Source organism: Rhincodon typus, chromosome 18 (genome assembly GCF_021869965.1).
Source record: "Rhincodon typus isolate 14 chromosome 18, sRhiTyp1.1, whole genome shotgun sequence".
NCBI classification, from domain to species: Eukaryota; Metazoa; Chordata; class Chondrichthyes; order Orectolobiformes; family Rhincodontidae; genus Rhincodon; species Rhincodon typus.
In genome coordinates this window covers 47,600,112-47,621,020 of record NC_063349.1, presented here as the reverse complement: position 1 = coordinate 47,621,020, position 20,909 = coordinate 47,600,112, and the positions used below count along the sequence as shown (strand labels likewise).

Here is a 20,909-nt window from a genome sequence, read left to right as displayed (position 1 = left end):
TGGAATTCAACAAAAAATATGGAATTAAGCATCTAATAATGACCACGAATCAATTATCAATTGCTGGAAAACCCATCTGGTTCACTAGTGCCCTTTAGGGAGGGAAACTGCCATCCTTACCTTGTCTAGCTTACATGTGACTCCAGACCCACAGCAATGTGGCTGACTCTAAACTGACCTCTGGGCAATTAGGGATGGTCTATAAACGCAGGCCTAGCCAGCAACACCCACATCACATGAATTAATAAAAAAAAAACTGTGGCCATTTGGCCCCTTGAGACAGCTCCTACATTTTCAGCCTGCAGCTCTATTCACTGAGATCATTGCTGATCCTTGAATAATAGAATGGTTACAACACAGAAAGAGGCCATTCAGTCCTCTGTTTCTGTGCCAGCCATACTTCAATGCCATGACCTACTTCTTGGGTACTCTTTGACATCTGAACAGCTTCCTAAGATTATCTCAAGATCAGGAAATATAGTAGAGTAACATTTTTCCCCTTTTTTAGAAAAAAAAGTGGCTAAGATTAGCTATTATTTTGTTTGCTAGCACTCCTGTGTAACACTTGGAAATGTTTCATTTTTAAAAAGGAGTACATAATCACATGTATTGTTATTATGGTATGATACCTGAAGTTTGACCAAAATTCTAAACTAAATTTTTATGGAATAGCACATTGCACAGGATGTTGGGTAGAGATATTGTCCCAGAGCAGACACCAGATAGTGCAGGAAATACATGGTGAAAGCTGGAAGCAGCCAGCATGCGCTATCCAGTTCTCTCGTTATGTGTTAGGTGACTAGAAAATGTTTGCACAGAGACCCAGTGGAAATTACATTTCAAGTCACCTAGTGCATGGCTGGATCAGCAAGTGCTAACTGACTTTGCTTTTGAACTTCAAGGTTGTTTCTCCTTGTTGCAGAGTCTAGGACCAGAGGGCATAATCTCAGAATAAAGGGTTGTATATTTAAGGCACAGCTGAGGTTCTTCTCTCAGAGAAATCTGAATATGTGGAATTATTTACTGTGGAAGGCTGTTGATGTTTGGTCACCAAGTATATTCAAGGCTGAGATAAACAGATTTTTAATCAGTAAGGGAATCAAGCTTTATGAGGAACAGACAGGAAAGTAGAGTTAAGGATTATCCGATCAGCCATGATCTCATTGAATGGTGGAGCAAACTCTGAGTTGAATGACCTATTTCTGCTCCTGCATCTTACGGTGTTTTGGTGCTATTCTGGGTGCTAGCCAATGACATGTGTTGAGAAGAAACTTCATAGGCAAGAAAAGGAATAGGAAGACACATGATATATTAACACTAGGTATGGATTCAAAAACTCTATCTGAAATATCAATAACACTACTGGGATGTCAGTTGTAGCTTTATGGTCTTGTCTCTAGGTCAGAAGATTATAGGTTCATACATCCATGGTAGTTCTGAAGAAGTGTTGCACTGCTGGAAGTGTCATCTTTTGGTTGAGATGTTAATCTGTAGATCTGATTCATACTTTTTTTAATTTCAATAAATATATTTTATTCATAAAAAATCTCTTTGTATATATACATTGTCATAAATGCAGTTCATTTCTGTACAGTTGCATATCAAGTAAACAAACAAAATATTGGACTTTGACTCTACCCCAACAAACCAAAGACCTCTCTTATATATCCAATACTAATATTTACATATAGTTGAGGTGCTGGGAGAGTCCGATAACTGAACGGACCCCCATTTAACTTTGGCAGAAAGATATCAAACAGTAGTCTTTCCCCACTGCGCCTTGGTGGCAGCTGCCCCAAGCTTTAGTGCATCCCTCAACATGTAGTCCTGGACCTTGGAATCCACTGAGGTTCAACAGCTGAGTTATAACCAGCTTTTGCCTTTCACAACCTCGAATCCATTAAAGACAGTGTGTGTCATAGTCCCTCAGCGTGATATGAGCCTCACGGTAAGACTGCACTGTGTGTAGAGTTTTTAAACCCCTACTCAAGCACTGCAGCTATACTGCTTGACCAGAAAACTCCCCCAACTCATACCAACTGCTGTAGTCACATCAGAAGGTTTACCAGTGGATAATTAATCTGTTTGGCTGTGATATGACACACCTTCTGTGAATATCAGATTCTGAGGTGGGACTTGAGCATCTGCCCGGTTGCGGGGCCAATACCCACTGCATCACAAGATCTCCACAGATACAGTGAAGTTGTTGTCAGGCAAAAAAAAACATGGTGCCCAATTTGTGCACAGCAATTCTCCACAGTCAACAATGTAATAATGATCAGATAATCTGTTTTAGGTAATTTAAAGAAAAATGTTGGCTGGGATAAACTTCCCTGTTGTTTTATCAAGCCATGGAATATTTTGCTTCCATTTGAAAGGAAGACAAAATCTTTGTTTATCTCCTCTGAAAGGTAACACCTTCAACAGTGCAATCCCTCAGTACTGCCCTGGAGTAGGATTTGGACCCATTATCTTTGACTCAAAGATGCAAGCTCTATCAGTGAATGGCACCATCAATATATTGTAAAACAAAGAACTGCAGATGCTGGAGATCTGAAACAAGCCAAAACAGAAAATGCTGGACAGACCCAGCATGTCTGGCAGCATCTGTGGAGAGAAAAATGAGTTAATGTTTCAAACAAGGGTCTGCAGACGGGTCACAGGACTTGAAACATTAACTCTGTTTTCTCACTACAGATACTACAAAATGATTATTCTATTAATGCTTAGTGTTTGAATTGATACTGAAGATGGATTTGTGTCCATGGCAGCTCTGCTTCTGTTAAAAGAATGTCAGAAGTCACACGACACCAGGTTATAGTCCAACAGGTTTATTTGAAATCACAAGCTGTTGAAGTCTCTTCACCTGACAAAGAAGTGGCGCTCTGAAAGCTTGTGTTTTCAAATAAACCTGTTGGACTATAACCTGGTGTCGTGTGACTTCTGACTTTGTCCACCCCAGTCCAACACCGGCTCCTCCACATCATGGCTACCATCTGTTAAAAAAATGTAGGGGTCTGCATTTAAATGTTAGTAAATATTGTGATGCTGTGCTATTCATTTTCTTGAAAATGCAAATATATGATGTATATAGCTGGAGAGATTGTCTTCCAGTAGGTCAGTAAGCCTGTTCATCTGCATTACTTGCTTTACTAACTTTTTCTTTGCTAACTGTACTAAGTCTAAGCAAACGGCTTGGGTTCTCTATATCTGCCAAGATTCCATCGCAGGGTGGATAGGCACTTTATTCAACTGTAAAGTGTCCAATGGCCTCAAATTAGGTCAAACTTTGGCAATGATTTGTATTACATTACAGGATTTCCCAGTTGACTTTGCAGTTAGAACAGGTGGTCTGTACATATCAATGGAGCATAGAAGAATGAGAGATGATCATGCTGAAACATGTGAGATTCTTCTGGGGCTTTATTAAGTTAAGCACTGAGATGACATTTCCCTTGGTGGGAAGATCTAGATCTAGGGTTACAGAACAGGGGGTTGCCTCACTTAAGATGGGGATAAAAAGGAATTCCTTCTCTTAGAGGATCTTAAATCTTTGGAATTATTGTCTGTGCAACAGGTAGGAAAGTGGAATTGAGGCTGCATTCAGATCAGCCAAGATCTTATTGAATGGTGGAACAGGCTTGTGGGGCTGAGTGGCCCAAATCTACCCTTATTTCTTACATTCTCTACCATTTGCTTTTCCAAGTAGAAACCTGATTATTTTAAAATGCATTTGAAACTTGTTTAGCCATTTATTGCTTGCAACAGTTTTGAAAAATGGTGCAAACTGTAAAACCAGTTAATATTAATTTTAGGTACAGCATACAGAGTTCTTCAAGGTAGGCAGAGAATGAAGGCTTCACTGCATCATCATTGATTTCACCATACTGCTCCCTCTTCCAAAGTAGCACCATTTCCCTCTGTGTCCGAGGCAAAGGGTTCAATGCCCACATCAGAAGACTTGAGCCGATAAAACTGACCTAACACTTCTAATGCAGGACTGAAGGAGATTTTGTTTTTCATTTGACCCGGGGAAGCAAACATATTGCAGTGGGTCTGGATTCTGAAGCCAGACCGGGAAATCACAGGAGATTTCCTCCCCTAAAAGGGATTATTTGACTTGATTTGATTTGATTTATTGTCACATGTACCTAGGTACAGTGAAAGCTTTATTTTGCGTGCTGTACAGGCAGATCATACCATACAAAGTGCATTAGGGTAATAGAACACAGCGAGGAATACAATGTTCCAGCTGCAGAGAAGATGCACAAATAGCAAGATCAAAATTTAAGATTGATAGGTCCATTCAGAAGTCTAATAACAGTGGGGAAGAAGCTGTTCTTGAATCTGTTGGTACGATTGTTAAGCTTTTGTATCTTCCCCATGGAAGAGTTTGGAAGAGATTTTAAGTGGGGTAGGAAGGGTCTTTGATAATGTTGCCTGCCTTCCCGAGACAGCGAGAAATGTCGATGGAGTCAATGGATGGAAGGTTGGTTTGCGTGATGGACTGGGCTATGTTTACAACTGTCTATAGTTTCTTATGGCCCTGGGCCACATGGGTTTTTATAACATTTGATGATTGTTTCACGGTTACCATTACAAAGACTAGCTTTCTATTCCAGGATTATTGATTCAATTTAAATTCCACCAACTGCTGCTCTGGAATTGGGCCTGCATCCCCACAGCATTAGTCTTGACCCCTCGATTACTGGTCCAATCACATTACCATTATGCCACCATTTTCCCCTTAAACATTGCACTGCTGGGGGACTGTCTTTCACATGGTTACCCTCTCAGGTGGATATAAAATGTCTTGTGACGCTAATGTGAAGAAGAACAGGAAGTTCTCTTCTGTCTTCTGGCCAATTTTTGTCCTTCAACCAACTGATATTGCTATTTTTATGAGCTTGCTGTACTAAAATTGGCTGCTACATTTCCTCCATTAGAGCTACATTGACTACATTTAAAAACAATGCTCTTCATTGCGTGTACAGCACATTGGCATCTTATATGCCCACTTGGGAGTGAAGGTACAAGGCATTCCTGCTAATTACAGAACAGTTAGAATAACCATCATTGGATTTATAGTTGGAATCCAGGTCAGGGACAGGAATCGCATTACCCAGTACCACTCCTGGCCTAGTCTCTGGTTCCCTGCTTGAGCAGAGCAGCTTTGACCAGAACACAGTGGGCTGCCTAGAGCCATTTGCCCTTGGTTATTGGACCCTGATGTATCCCTCTGTACCAAGCCATGGTTTGACCGTGCCATTAGAAACATTGTGTGTTGAAACGTATTGGCAGAGTTGGATAAATGGAGGTGGTGGTGGGGCTTGTTGTATGTTGGGGGGTAGGTGGGGAGGGGTGCAGTTTTCCCACCATGCAAGATTTTGCTTTCAGGATACATCCTAGGAGGGTCAGGGATTCTCTCAGTAAGCTTCCAAAAAATATTCTGGCCTTCTGTCTGTGTGACAGAAGCCCCCTCTACTCACTTACAGGTAAAGAAGTAATTAGGGTGGAAAATGGATATATAAGGCACTTTGACCATCAAAGTAGATCTTGCTTAAATTATTTAGGACTTTCGTTGGAGTTATAACTTGAGGACTGTCCTCACTTTGGTCTCCTTCTCCAATGTACCATACATTTGCTTCAGAAGTGGGGCCAACAAAGGTTGACGAGACTAATTCCTGGGATTGGAGGACAGTCCTATCAGGAGAAATAATGTAGAATGACCTATACTTGCTCAAATTTAGAAGAATGAGAAGTGACAAACTCATTGAAATCTATATTGCAATTCTAATGGCCTTTAGGAAAGGAAAATGCCATCCCTACCTGGTCTGGCCTACATGTGACTCCAGACCCACAGCAACATGGCTGACTATGGACTGCTGCCTGGGCAATAAGTGCTGGCCTGGCCAGTGATGCCCTCATTGTGTAAATGAACTTTAAAAAAATAAAATTCTTCTTGGGTTTCAAAGCCTAAATGCTTAGAGGCTGCCTCCCCCAGATGGAGAGTCAGGGGTCTCAGCCTAACAGGCCACCCATTTAGAACTGGGAAAAGGATAAGGGAAAGAACTGGGAAAAGGATTATTCAGTCAGATGGGTGTGAATGTTTGGTATTCTGTAACTATTTATGAATGCTCAGTTGTTGAACATATTCAGGAGTGAAAACAACAGATTTTTGACTCTGAGGAAATTCAGAGATTTAGGGATAATTTAGGAACCTGGAGTTGAGCTGATAGATCAGCCGTGATTGTATTGAATGCAGGAGCAGCTCAAATATGGACTACTCCTGCTCCAGCTTTCCTCTGTGCTCTTATTTCCAGTCCATGAGATACCATTTGGCTCTAAATCATGTGTTTTCTTATCTTGTTACCTGATTATCTCCCATAGGAGCCAGCAGCATGTCAGTGAAGGCCCAATGCCAGGAATTTGGCTCAACTCTCAAGCTGGCTTCATTTGATGGTGGCAGACATTGTGGCCAATATTCACCTTAAACACAATCCTATTGAGAGTCCAGTGTGATTTTATCGGTGCCTATTTAATATTTCAGGCTTTTTGTTAATTGATGCTTCTCTTCACCATATTATCCCAACAGATCATTTGCTAAACGACAGGGAAAGAATGCCGTTAATTAGAAAAAGTAAGTACACTGTAAAGTAACAATTCTCATACTCATTGACTTTCAGCAGACGTTGGGACAGATGCTTCAGAAAGGTAGCACTAGGTTTTTGAACAACTAAAACAGACCGTCATCCATTTCTTGGGGATTTTTTTACACTGGTGTTTTGAAAGTGGTTGAGAATTCCATTTAATGTAGAATGTAGCTTCTCACATGAATGTGAAATAGTGTCCTGCTAGACCGTTAGAAATTCAATTTTTTTTTAACCATTTGTTTTGAGGGGAGTACCTTGCTGAATGAAATGTTTGCTCGATGCTTTTAAGTGAAACCTTTGCTGGCCCACACGCCATGTCACACCTGAAATCTGCCATCTCTACATTTTAAGTGACCCTGCTGAAACTTCTTAACCGTCACTTACCATGCAGCCCTGGGCCACATGATTTTAATCAGTTGATGGGCGTGTACCAGGTCCAGTGGTTAAAATGGCCCAGGCTCAAGATGCTGTTGTCACAGAAATGTGGTGCTTACCCTGTGCTTAGCTTTTCCAAACCAAGTCCCAGTTAATAATTCCCAAAATATCCTGAGGCATTTCACAGAGGCAGAATGGGTGGTAGCTGGAGAGAATTGGGTTGCGATGACAGTTCTAAGTCTCAGAAACTGGTTTTGGAAAACGTTATAACTTTGGTGGTTTGCAGTGGTGATTTACTCAAGTTCATACTTAAGTGGTTTGATGGCTTGCTTCTTGTAATAGGTGACTCTCCCTGCTACTGACATTGGCATGTGGGAATATCACAGTGAAACTCTCTATTATGTATCGAATTTTCCTGACATACAGACAGAAAAACTTCTCAGGGAGGCTGTATTCACACCAGCTAAGACAGTCTGCAGTTATGTGAATAAACTGCTTTGTTCCACAACAAGCAAAATTAAACACTGTGTGTATGATGAGAAACTCCCATTTGTATTCCATTGTTTCACAAACATTGTAAATTAAGCTGGCCTTTTACTTAATATGAAAACACACACTTCTGCTTCTCCATTGTAGCCCAACTCCTGGAATTTGTGGAGAGTCAGAAATAGAGGTTAAAGGCTTGAATTTTCCCAAAACGTGTGAATTTCAGGGAGTTTCACGGGTAGCTTTCCTTCCTGAGGATGAGCGGCATTTCCCATGTAATTTCGTGCTGCTCACCTCATTAAGTCTACACACTACCTCCACAGCACTGCTCTTGTGCAATCTCATGCTCAGCAGCTGTGGAAATACTTACCTGTGTCAGGAACTTAAGGTGGGCACCATGTTTCAACCGTAGCTGCACAACAGTTAATACACTGCCACACTGCTACTGAAACAGTGTGGTGTCTATATTGTGCAGTAATGCTCCAGGAAGATCTCTGCGCTCTGCCAGGGTAAGTGCCGCTATCCTCTCTCTGCTATCTCACAATTCATTCTATCTCTGTGATTGCACCCAGCTCCCACCAAGGCCCATGCTCTAACACCTTCACTATTGCATGTAGCATCTTCCCTCAATCTTCCCACCCACGTCATCTACTCAAACGACTAACCCTTCCTGCCCTCTGTACTTCCTACTCACTCATTTGGCACAGCTCACCACCTTTCACGGCTGAGGATGGACCAGTCCCCTGACTGACCATAGTTTCCCTTAACAGACCAAGGATTGCTCCGGTTAGACTTTCAGACATCTTAGTTGGAGCATGTGTAGTGTGTTTGTCATTCAAACTGCTGCCACATGCCGAAGGTGTGACGTTAATGTAGCAGCATGCCACTCGTCAACATTCCCACTGTCCTGACTGTTCACTGCTGGCAAATATGGCAAGCTGAAGAACAAAAACAGAAGTTGTGTTTGTTCCTAATTTACAGCATCTGCAGTTATTTTTGGTTTTTATTAAATATGGCAAGCTGCCTGGCTTTCTATCTGCAATAGAAAACAAAACAAGGCAAGGCCGAGATGCTGTGAGTGTCCAAGAAAGTGCAAAGCAATTGAGCGCTAAGCCAGCAAACTCAAGAGTCCTGAGATGCAGCCTGTTTTGTAGCATGAGATGGCACCTGTCCTTGTGGGCAAAGTGGCCTGGCATCAGTTTTGCAATATAAGGTGTCAGTTGCATTTTGAAGTGCTGAAGTGTGTTGTAGGTTAGTCCGAGATGGACCTTGATGATGTATTCAGGCTGCTGCATTCCTGATGCCTGTCTGTGTAGACAGAGGAAAGCAGGCTGCCCATGGATGGTACCCTGAGATGTTGGGGAATGCTGACTGACACGGATACCCAGAGACGATGCCAGCGAACTGCAGCTGCTAGGTTAATAACTTCCCCTCTAGTTTTCTTTCCGGCTACCTGGCCTCTGAGGTTACTGGTCACAGAATGTTGCAGCAGCCCTGCAGCTTTAGAGCAAGCATTGCAGGTAATAGTTTTGCCTATCAAAGTGGGCATTCACACTGGCTAGTTTCTCACTGGTATCCAGGAGAACAGCAACCTAAGACCATTAGATATTGGTGCAGAATTAGGCCATTCGGCCCGTTGAGTCTGCTCCACCATTCAATCATGCCAATATGTTTCTCAACTCCATTCTTCTGCTTTCTCCCCATTACCCTTGATTCCCTCACTAACGAAGACCCTATCTGTCTCTGTCTTAAATGCACTCAATGATTTGGCCTCCAAGGCCAGAGATTCACCACCCTCCTCCTGAAGAAATTCCTCCTTGTCTCAGTTCTAAAGGGCCGTCCCTTCACCCTAAGGCTGTGTCCTCAGGTCCTAGTCTCTCCTACTAGTGGAAACATCTGCCCCACGTCCACTCTATCCAGGCCTCTCAGTGTTCTGTAAGTTTCAATCAGATTCCCTCCTCATCCTTCTAAATTCCATTGAGTACAGACCCTGAGTCCTTAACTGCTCCTCATATGACAAGCCCTTCATCCCTTGGATCATTCTTCTAAACTCCTCTGGACCTAGTCTAATACTGGCACATCCTTCCTTGGATAAGGGGCTCAAAACTACTCACAATATTCCAAATGCAGTCTGACTGGAGCTTTATAGAGCCTCAGCAATACATCTCTGCTGTTGTATTCTAGACTTCTTGAAATGAATGCTAACGTTGAATTTGCCTTCTTATCTGCTGATCGAACTTGCATGTCAACCTTAAGATAATTCTGATCTAGGACTCCCAACTCCCTTTGTGCTCCAGATTTCTGAAGGCTTTCCTTGTTTACAAAACTACTGATGCCTCTGTTCTTTGTACCAAAGTGTGTAACCTCACACTTTCCCACATCATATTCCATCTGCCACTTGTTTGCCCATTGTCCAATCCTGTCCAAGTCCTTCTGCAGCCTCCCCACTTCCTCATAACTCCCTGCCCCTTTACCTATCTTTGTGTTACCTGCAAACTTAGCAATACTGCCCTCATTTCCTTTTGTCCAGATGATTACTATATACTATGAACAGTTGCGGTCCTAACACTGACCCCTGCAGAACTCCTCTAGTCAACGGCTGCTATCGTGAAAAAGACCTCTTTATTCCTACTGTCTGCCTTCTACCAGTCAGCCAATCCTCTATCCATGCCACTACCTTGTCCCTTATACCATGGGCTCTTATTTAGCAGCTTCCTGTGTGGCATCTTGTCATAGGCCTTCTGGAAACCCAACAGGTGATATCCACTGGCTCTCCTTTGTATAACTTGCTTGTTACCTCCATAAAGAATTCTAACAGGTTTGTCAGGCATGTTGTTGATGAAACCCTGCTGACTCAGCCCAATTTTACCATGCACTTCCAAGTAGTCTGCGATTTCAACTTTAATAATGAACTCCAAAATCTCACTGACGACTGAGGTCAGGTTAAGGGCCTGTAGGTTCCTTTCTTCTGCCTCCACACTTTCTTAAACAGGGGTATTAAATTAGTCATCTTCCAGTCATCTGGTGCCCTCCCTTACTCCAGTGATTCCTGAAAGATCACCACCAATGCCTCTACAATCTCCTCAACTAATCCTTCAGAATTCTGGGGTGCAGTCCATCTGGTCCAGGTAATTTATCCACTTCAGACCTTTCAGCTTCCCCAGCACCTTCTCCTTAGTGATGGCCACTACACTCACCTCTGCCCCCTGATTCTGTTGAAGTTCTAGTGTGCTGCTGGTGTCTTCCATCCTGAAAACTGATGCAAAATACCCATTCCTGTTCCTCCACCATTTCTTTGTTCCCCATTTCTACTTCTCCAACCTCATTTTCCTGTGGTCCAATGTCCAATCTTGCCTCTCTCTTACCTTATTTATATCTACAAAAATCTTGCAGCTGTCCTTTATATTATTAGCTTGTTTACTCTCATATTTCATCATATTACCACTGTCCACCACCAGTTGTGTTCTTAATTGCACTCTGCTGGTTTCTCAAGGCTTCCCAATTCTCTGGCTTCCACTGATCTTCACCACGTTATATGCCTTTTCCTTTTTTTTTATGCTGTCCTGATTTCCATGGTTGCCTCACTGTCTCCTTAATCCTCCCCTTTCTTCTTCCTTGGGACGAATTTCTGCTGAGCTTCCCGAATTATCCCCAGAAACACCTGCCATTGCTGCTCCAATGTCTTCCCTGCTAGGCTCTCCTTCCAATCAACTCTGGCTGATTTGTTCGTGTCTTCAAATCCACATTCCTGATTGCTCCATAACCCTTGACAGTCAAGGATCTATCTCCAACAAATGCAGAGAATGCTGGAGAAACTCTGGGGAACCGGCAGTATTTGTGGAGAGAGAAACAGAGTTAATGTTTTGAGTCCAGTATAACTCTTCAGAAGTTTGGATCTATTTACCTCTGGTTTCGAAATACTAAATGACCCAGCCTCCACAGCTATCTGAGGAAGATAATTCCACAGACTCATAAGCCTCTGAGAGAAATGGAAAAGCTCTTTATCTATTAAATGGGAGATCCCTTTTGTTAAACCTGTGTCCCCAGTTATAATTTCCCCTATCCTGTCAGCATCCACCCTGTCAAAACCCCTCAGGAGTCTTTTATCAGCATTAAAGAAGAGGTTAGAAAAGTGGATGAGAATTAAAGGGGTATTGGAGCTAGGCACATGAGTTTAGGAATGACTGCTGATGTGGTGGAAGAACTCCAGATGTTCACACAGGGCCAAGCGATCTGTTCCATTGTAGCCATTATATAATTCTGTGTGGAAGAGCTGCTTGGACTCTGATTGATCCTCCCCTGTAGTAACTTACTGCTTTCAATAGATTTGTGTAATGAGGTGCCTGGGCCATTCTCAATAATTCCACCTGAGCTGGGCTACAGGCACAAATGTCTAAATCCTCATTTACCAGTCCCAGTACACAGCGCTGCCGTGCAGCCTGATAGCTTTGTTGGATCTCTGCACTCCTCCAACTCTGGCCCCTTCATGGCTCACCAACTATGACTGCGTCACCATTCACAGCAGTCTCTCTGTATAGCGAGCTCCCCAACCCCTCTGCCTCACTTTCCTGTTTCAAGACGCTTCTTAAAGTTCTCCACTTTGATCAAACTTTTGATCATTGCCCCCAATATCTCCAAGTGTGGCTTGGTGTCAAAACTTTATCTGACAACACCCCAGTGGAATCAACTTGGGACTTTCTACGATCTGGAAGGTGCTGGATAAATTCACATTGTTGTTGTATTTGTTGCTATAATAAACTACCTAGCCTGATTTTGTGTTATTTTGATACTGGACATTTCAGAGGCCATTGTTGGTATGGAGGTAGGGCCAATAACCATCCCAAGCTCCAGGGACAATTTTCTGGTGTATATTCTGGTCAATTCAAAATGCATTTAAACTTAACAACGTCAATAAAATAACATATTCATGAAACAAATAAAAGTTTTAATATCTTTTAAATATTTTTGTAGAAATTCATGGTTTTTCATAATGAGCTTTGTTTACTTGTGAAGTGCTGATTAATCTGTTTGGATTTGCTCTTTCCTTGATAAATACTTTGTCTTTTTCTCACTTTTCGTGTTTTTTTCAAGTTAATCAGGGCTTGCTGTTCCTAGTTATTCTGACATTTTGCCTGGTCCTTTACAACAAATTTCACAAAATGTCACCGTACAAAGGGGAAGCAGGTGAGTGTTCCTCTGTTGTTTACAGGAGGGGGTTCATCTGGGTTCTAGGAATGGTGGTATTCCAGATTATACAGTGATTTTGATTTGAAGCCATTTAACATTCAGATGGATTTTACAATTTGATGTCAGCTCTGCCACAGTTCTTGTTCTCCTTCCCAACTACTCTTTTCAATGGGATATAAACGGAAAAGTCAGGTCCCCTCAACACCGTGTCCATGGGACACACCTGGAATAGGGGCAGCACTGGCTTAAATACAGAGCAAAGCTCACTCTACTCTTTTTAAACAGGCAAGTAAACTTTCATCAACTCTTTGGAATTCAATATAAAATTCCTTCAACTCTTTTAGGATGGTGGATTTCAAGACTGGGGGGCGTATTTTTAAGGTGAGAGGAGAAAGATTTAAAAATTACATGAAAGGCAACGGTTTTACAATGTGATGTGCAGACAAAGCAAGGTGATGGGAGAATGACACCGAGTCATTAGGTTCTGGAATGCATGCCCTGGAAGTGTCGTGGAGGCCGATTCAGCTCAGGCTTTCAAGAGGGCATTGGATAGTTATTTACATTGAAACAGTGTACAGGAAAAAGGTAGAAGAACCAAGTCATAATGCTCATTTGAAAAGCTGAAGTAGATTTGATGGGCTGAATGGCTTCCTTCTGCACCATAAAACTGTGATTGTAGGATTCTTAGCAAATGCCTCTGGAAATCCACATAATTGACCCATTTGGGGTTTAAAACATTAGTTTTAGTCAAAATCTTCTCCCTTTCTAGCTGGATGTAAAATTCCATCATACTGTGGTTGCTGCCACCTGTGGGTGCCTTTACTCTGAAGTAATTAGGGGAGGCAATGGCCTCGTGGTATTATCGCTGGACTGTTAATCCAGAGACCCAGATAACATTCTGGGGACCCAGGTTTGAATCCTGCTGTACAGATGGTGGAATTTGAATTCAATAAAAATCTGGAATTAAGAGTCTAATGATGACCATGAATCCATTGTTGATTGTCAGGAAAAACCCATCTGGGTCACTAATATCCTTTAGGAAAGGAAACTGCCATCCTTACCTGGTCTGGCCTACATGTGACTCCAGACCCACAGCAATGTGGTTGACACTTAACTGGCCTCTGGGTAAGTAGGGATGGGCAATAAAAAAACTCGCTCATCCCATGAATGAATTAAAAAAAAAATAATTAAACCTGTCACATTACACAATATCAAGTCCAGCGTGTCCTGGTCTCTACAGTGTGGAGGTGGAGGAATACAGTAAGTCAGGCAGCATCAGAGGAGTAGGAAAGTCGATGTTTTGGGTTTACACGCTTCACCAGTCCCGATGAAGGGTCCCGATCAGAACCGTCGACTTTCCTGCTCCTCTGATGCTGCCTGATCTGCTGTGTTCCTCCAGCTCTACACTGTGTTATCTCTGACTCCAGTGTCTTCAGTTCTTGCTATCTCCAAGTATCCTGGTCTCTGGTTGGTTCCAGAATGTGGGAACTCTCTAAGAAACTATCTCAAAAGCATTCAATGAACTTGTCATCCAGGCTACCATTGCCAACCTGGATTTTCCAGTTTACAAGTAGATTAAAATCACCCATGATTATTGCTGTCCCATTATCATAAGGACACAATGTTTCTTCTTGTCTAATTTGTCCAACGTTGTGCTTACTGTTAGAGAGCCTGTCGACCCCACAAGTGAGTTCTTTCTCCGTTCCCTGACTATTCCTTATCTCCATGCAGCCCAATTCCATATCCCAGCCTCTAATTATTACACAAATGTCATCCTTGATTAACAGTGCTACCCCTCCACCTTTACCTAGTCTTCTGTTTACGTTGAATGTCATATACCCCTTAATATTGAAGACCCAATCTTTGTCATCCTGTAGCAGTGTCTCTATAATGGCTGTCAGAACATTGTTTATTTGTTTAAATATCAGTTCATGTACATTGTTATGAATGCTACACATATTCAGATACAGAGCTTTAGTTTGTCCTTTTCTTTCAGCTAGAGAGGGTTCAGAAAAGATTTACCAGGATGTTGCTGGGTATGGAAGGTTTGAGTTATAAAGAAAGGCTAGTTAGGCTGGGACTTTTTAAATATAGGATGTTGACAGGTGACCTTATAAAATCATGAGGAGTATAGTTAGGGTTAATGGTAGGTGTCTTTTCCCACGATGGGTGATTTCAAGTCTAGGGCGCATATTTTTAAGGTGAGAGGAAAAGATTTAAAAAAGATATGAGGGGAATTCTTTTACACAAAGGGTGGTTCACGTGCGGATTGAAATTCCTGAGGAAGTGGTGGATGCGGGCACAGTTACAATGTTTAAAGGACACTTAGATAAGTACATGAATAGGAAATGGTTGGAGGGATATGGGCCAGAAGCAGGCAGGTGGGGCTAGTTTAGCTGGGATTATGTCCAGCATGGACTGGTTAGACTGAAGGGTCTGTTTCCATGCTGTATGACTTCATGACTCTATAACTCGATCTGGTCTTGTTGTTTGTGTATTCTAAGTGTTTTCTCTCTGCCCCCTTCATGCCAGGGTCTGATCCGAATTGTCCATATTACTATTTTCCTCACTTACCTTGTCTCTACTCTTTGTTATAACAGCTCTTTTCATTTCTGATTCCTTGCCCTCACTATTTCACTTGAAACCCCTCTACTTCCCTATTTATTCAGTTCACAAGAACACTGACCCCAGCATGGTCAGACATAGACCATCACAATGGTATAGCTCTCACTTTCCCCAGTACTGGTGTAAATGGCCCTAGAACCCACTCTTTCACACCAGTCTTTGAGCCATATATTCATCTCTCTAATGTTTTGTACCAATGTCAATCAGCACACCAGTTAAGTAATAATCCAAAGATTATAACCTTTGACGTTGTGCTTCTTAATTTCATCAAAACCGAAAGAACTGCGGATGCTGTTAATCAGGAACATTAAGAATCATTAAATCTTCTTAATTAAGTGCCTAGCTTCCCTTACTCTCTACATGGAACCTCTTTCCCAGTTCTACCTACATTGTAAGTACTGAACTGGATCATAACCATTGACCCTTGCACCACCATTCCACCCCTAAGAAGATGTCCTAAATCCTGGCACTAGGCAGGAAACACAGCCAGTGTTTGCTGCGGGGAATGGTGTCAATCCCCCTCACCATCACCAACTACGACTGTAATGATCCAAGATGAGTTATTACTGGATCATTCAGATCCCAGACTGAAATCTGGCTTCATAGATCATAATTAATCTTTCGGTTTTTAATGAGGTAGTCTTTCGCTGAATTTCAAACAAGAAATGCTGCATATTTGAGTTTAACGATCAAAGTGAAGTATATTGCCAATCAATCAGCATTTTTTTCTCATCCATCCTAAACATGCTTTCCCCATCACTTTTGTATTCTTGTGAATTGTCCTGATGAGTACAAAAGAAAAAGCTCTGACAAAATGTGGTATTTTTCCAGCCTATCTCAAGATGTATTTCAGGGGAAGTTGGATAAGTGCTTGAGGAAGAAAGGATATTCTTATAGTATTAGATGATATAAGGTACATAGGATCCTGGAATGGACATTTTGAAATGAATATTTCTGTGCTGTCAATTTCTGTGTCTTGTGGCAATTAATCAGTGAACGTTACCCTCTCTTGCCTTTCAATGACCTAATTACCTACATTTACTACTCAGCTGAAGAACTTGAATCTCCAACTGTTCACAATGCAGGCCACACTGTGAAACAGAGCAATGTTCCTCCTTCTGATGATTCTGCTCCCGACGATGTGATACCAATTATAATCTGTGCTGCAGAAGACCGATTGGGTGGAACAATTGCAACAATCAACAGTATCTATAGCAACACTAATGCCAATATCATTTTCTACATAATTACACTGAGAGACTCCCTCGTTCATATTAGGTAAGATTCTTGTTAATACATGTTATTTCAGGTCTTTTTTATTCTCTGAAAGAGTGACAATTTTACCAACTGGTGAGAAGACAGCTCTGTGGGAGGGCAGATATTTAAGATAACCAGAAATTCTTTAAAGAGGTTGTTAGGAAAATAAAGCCTTTACATTGTGACAAGAAGTTACAATTATTTGTTAAAGTAATTCTTGTTAAATTAATGTTCATACCCACCTTACATTTTGCTAGGAAGAACAAAGAAAAACAATATGAATTAAGGATACAATTCCAAAGGCAAACAAGAGAGGCTTTGGGGTATGGATTCGCAAATCATCAAATGTGGGAGGCATTTGGGATCCTAGACTTTTCCATTTAGAGGCCTAGCAAAAGCAAAAGCAAGGAAACTAGGACAAACCCATACAAACTTGTTCAGCCTCAACTGGAGTATGGTGCTCAGAACTGAACACAACACTTCAGGTAGGCCATGAAGATTTTAGAGAAGACAGTGATGTGGAAAGATTGGAGAAGATGGGATTGTTCTCCTTAGAGCAGAGACGGTTGAGAGCAGACTTGATAGAAGTGCTCAAACCATGAACAATCAAGACAAAGTGGATTCAGGGACATGTGGAGACGGAAGTATTATGGAAACGTCACTACTGTAGTAATCCTGAACCTCAGACTATTGTTGTGGAGACATCAGTTTGAACCACATCATGGCAGATGGTGAAATTTGAAATAAATAAAAGTCTGGAATTAAAAGTTAATCTAATGTCAACCGTGTAACCACTGTCAATTACCGTAAAGAAAACACCCCTAGTTCACTAATATTATTAGGGAAGGAAACCTGTCACCCTTTCCTGGTATGGCCTATATGTAACTCCTGACTCCAGCTATGCGGTTGACTTTTAACCGCACTTTAAAATCATCAAGGGAGGTACTCTGTCCAAGGGGCAATTAAGGATGGTAAATAAATCCTGACATTGCCAGTGGTGCCCATATCCTACAAAAGAAAAAGGAGGAGAAAAGTGCTTACATGGATTGGTTGGGCTGAATGGCCTATTTCTGTGCAGTGAATATGATGTAATCTTAATTCAATCGCTGAAAATCAGGCAGGTTTTATACGAGGTGGGCAGTCCACTCTGCCACAATGCCACCTAGGAATGACCCCCATCCTTTTTCATCATGTACCCAATGACAGCCTCTTAACTCCCAATGGTCAGGCCACACTAAACAAGAAGTGGATTCTATGGTAGATGGAAGTTAAATGGAAATCAAATGACTGAGTCAACTGGCTTTGACAAGTTGGAATCCTGACAAATTGGAGGAAGCATTTCACTCTGCTGCTCCAAAAACATGATAATAATTCATTGACATCCATTATGATTCTGAATATAACACAAAATGCGATCATGTTATTTAGGTTTAGTGGGATGAATGGAGATAAGTTCAGATGAAGAGCTGATGTGAAGGAACCTGATATCATTATATGAAGGAACAAGAATTCTCATCACCTTATTATGGCTTTTACTTTTGCGTGCTGTCCTCCACTTCTGCGAATCATCATTTCTTCAGATAGATAAATAGGTTAATTATGTTTTCTGTCCAACCGCCCCTGCCCGCTCACCTACCATTAGCAAATGGATCGAAAATACAAAGCTGAAAGGCATCCACTACAAAATGATGGAATTCAATGCTGCAATACTGCAGGGGAAAGTGAGACCAGACTCAGCAAGACCCGAGTTACTGAAACCTGTGAGTACGAATGATTCGAGCCCGGAATAATAGGGTGGGGATAAATCTCTGGGACACCTTTCACAAAGCCTACACCCGTGTCACAGATTTACTTAACATGCTCCTCAAAACATATGAATTATGAATAGGCCATTGAGCCCATTGAGCCTGTCCTGCTACTCAATAAGATCATGGCTGTGTTTGTTGTTTGAGTTCCACATTCCCACTGACCCACAATAACCCTTGATTCCACTGGTTAGGAAGAATCAACCTACCTCTGGCTTAAAAAATGTAATGACTGCGCCTGTATTGTCTTCTGAGGTAGAGGGATCCAAAATTTACACAACTGTCAAAGAGAGAAGGTTTGTCCTAAAAATGCCGGGAGTTGAAGCTGCCCTGCCATTTCTGTTTGTCTTAGATAATGAAGTCTATTACTTGCAAAAAGTACAGACTTAACAGGCATTCAATTCTTATCTTCTGTCATCACTTAAATACAGGGAGATTGATTGAAATGTATTACACAGCACAATACAATACAGCACAGGAACGGGCCCTTCAGCTCACCAAGATTCCTAATACTTATTAGACCCACAACTTATTGCCCATGAGCAGTATCCATCCCTCTATTCACCTCCTGTTCATGTGTCTATCAAGATATATCTTAAACATTGCTAACGTGTCCACTTCCACCACCTCCACTGGCAGTGCATCCTCTGCGTGAAAAATTTTCCCTACACTTCTCCCTTAAATATTACCCCTCTCACCATGAATCTGTGCCCCCTCATAGTTGACCTTTCCACCTGAGGAAGAAGCCTCTGACTGTCCACCCTCCTTATGTCTTTCATGATTTTGTAGACCTCTATCAGGTCATCCCTCAGATTCCGCCTTTCCAGTGAAAACAATCTGAATTTATCCAACCTCTCCTCATAACTATAACCCTCCAGACCAAACAACATTCTGGTAAACCTTCTCTGCATTATCACCAAAGAAACCATGTCCTTCTGGTAGTGACCAGAACTGCATGCAATATTAGAAGTTACACAATCCCATTGTCAAAAAACTTCTAATTTCCTAGCACTTTAGTTTAACTTTGGAGAGAAATAAACAAAGCTACAAAATTCACCGATCAACTCGTGGCTTTCTATGACACTGCTGTTTGATTTACTTTCTTCTCTTTTTCAGTGATCCCAATCTGCTTCACACTGATCTCAATCTGCTTCACACTGATCCCAGTCTGCCTCACGGTCATCCCAGTCTGCCTCACGGTGATCCCAATCTGCCTCACACTGATGCCAGTCTGCCTCGTGGTGATCCCAGTCTGATTTTTGCTTCTCCTGATCTGCTTCACAGTGATCCTGACTTGCTTCATGTTTCTCTCGCTGACCTTTCTTCAGTTATTTTCACGTAGTGTTGCCATTTGACAGAATGTCTTTCTATTTCAGCTCAACTTTGTCCGATACTTCATTCCATATCTTATTCGTGATCATGAAAAGGTGATATACCTGGACGATGATGTTATTATACAAGGTATTTTCTAGATGGTCAAAATTTTCATAGCACTTCTATTATAACATAACAAGTCAGGGTGGGTTCACACATCATAAATGAGTCATTCAGTGTCTTTAGTATGCTGGACTTTGAAAACCACAGCATCATTATACACTCAAAGGGAAGGGAATAAGACTATTCAGCAACCTCGAGCCTGTTCTATTATTCAATGAGATCATGGCTGGACTGTCCCCTAACTCCAATTCCCTGCTTTGGCTCCAGAATCTTGATTCCCTTCACTAACAAGTCCTATTAATTTCAGTTTTAACATTTTCAATTGCTCCCTAGCTCAACAACCTTTTGAGAGAGGGAGTTCCAATTTTCTGCTACCTTCTGTGTGAGGAAGTCCACCCTCCCCTCGTGTTAACCCTTGTTCTAATTTTAAAATTCTGCCACCTTGTTTGGTACTCTTCACCAGAGGAAATAGATTCTCTTTACGCACCCTGTCAAACCCTATAATTTGCTGAAATAACATAATTCCATTCCCTTTTATAGCCTCAATGAGCTACAAGTCCAATCCACACAGTTGGGCTTATACTTTAAAAATTTTTTTTGTGGCAGTAGAATTCTGGTGTATCTGCACCGCATGTAGTCCTTCTGCTTGACCATGATCGGAAGTAAATGCGAAACTCTGGTACTCGGTATGTGTAGGCATGTGCAGCATGAATGATGCGTGAATGGAGTACTGTCTGTATGGAACCTGGGCAACTCAGCCAGCATTGCCATGCCCCTACTTAGCAGCACATTGGCTCTTAACTGGGAAAGGTGAGCTAGTGTTGGTCATTAAAAATGGCAGCATTGAAGCAGAACCTGGTGGGAGCATTCAGTTGGCCGTCTCTGCTACATTACGCACAAGCGAGCTACTTTGCATAGGTTTCAATTCAAAAACAGGTGGCTTCTCTGATCTCTCTCTGTAACTTTGTAATATTTTCCCTTCAAAAATGTGTGCAATTTTCTTTTGAAATAAATATTAAGCCTGCTTCTCCCATCCACTCAGACGGTGGGAGAAGATGTGGAAATGTCACTCAACTAGTAATCC

At 41.8% G+C, this 20,909-nt stretch overlaps 1 protein-coding gene across 4 annotated transcripts in view; it reads left to right on the top strand.

The window, feature by feature from the left end:
• glt8d2 (glycosyltransferase 8 domain containing 2) overlaps positions 1-20,909 on the top strand; it is a 34,094-nt gene that overhangs the window by 1,272 nt on the left and 11,913 nt on the right. For 2 of the 4 annotated variants that reach the window (XM_020518414.2, XM_020518413.2), the window contains exons 2-6: positions 6,596-6,640; positions 12,606-12,698; positions 16,376-16,604; positions 18,226-18,343; positions 19,765-19,849. In XM_020518414.2, coding sequence (XP_020374003.2) covers positions 6,622-6,640; positions 12,606-12,698; positions 16,376-16,604; positions 18,226-18,343; positions 19,765-19,849 — 544 coding nt within the window. In that variant the 5' untranslated portion in view covers positions 6,596-6,621. The remainder of the gene's footprint in view (positions 1-6,595; positions 6,641-12,605; positions 12,699-16,375; positions 16,605-18,225; positions 18,344-19,764; positions 19,850-20,909) is intronic. The other 2 variants (XM_048608035.1, XM_048608036.1) reach the window with 2 other exon arrangements.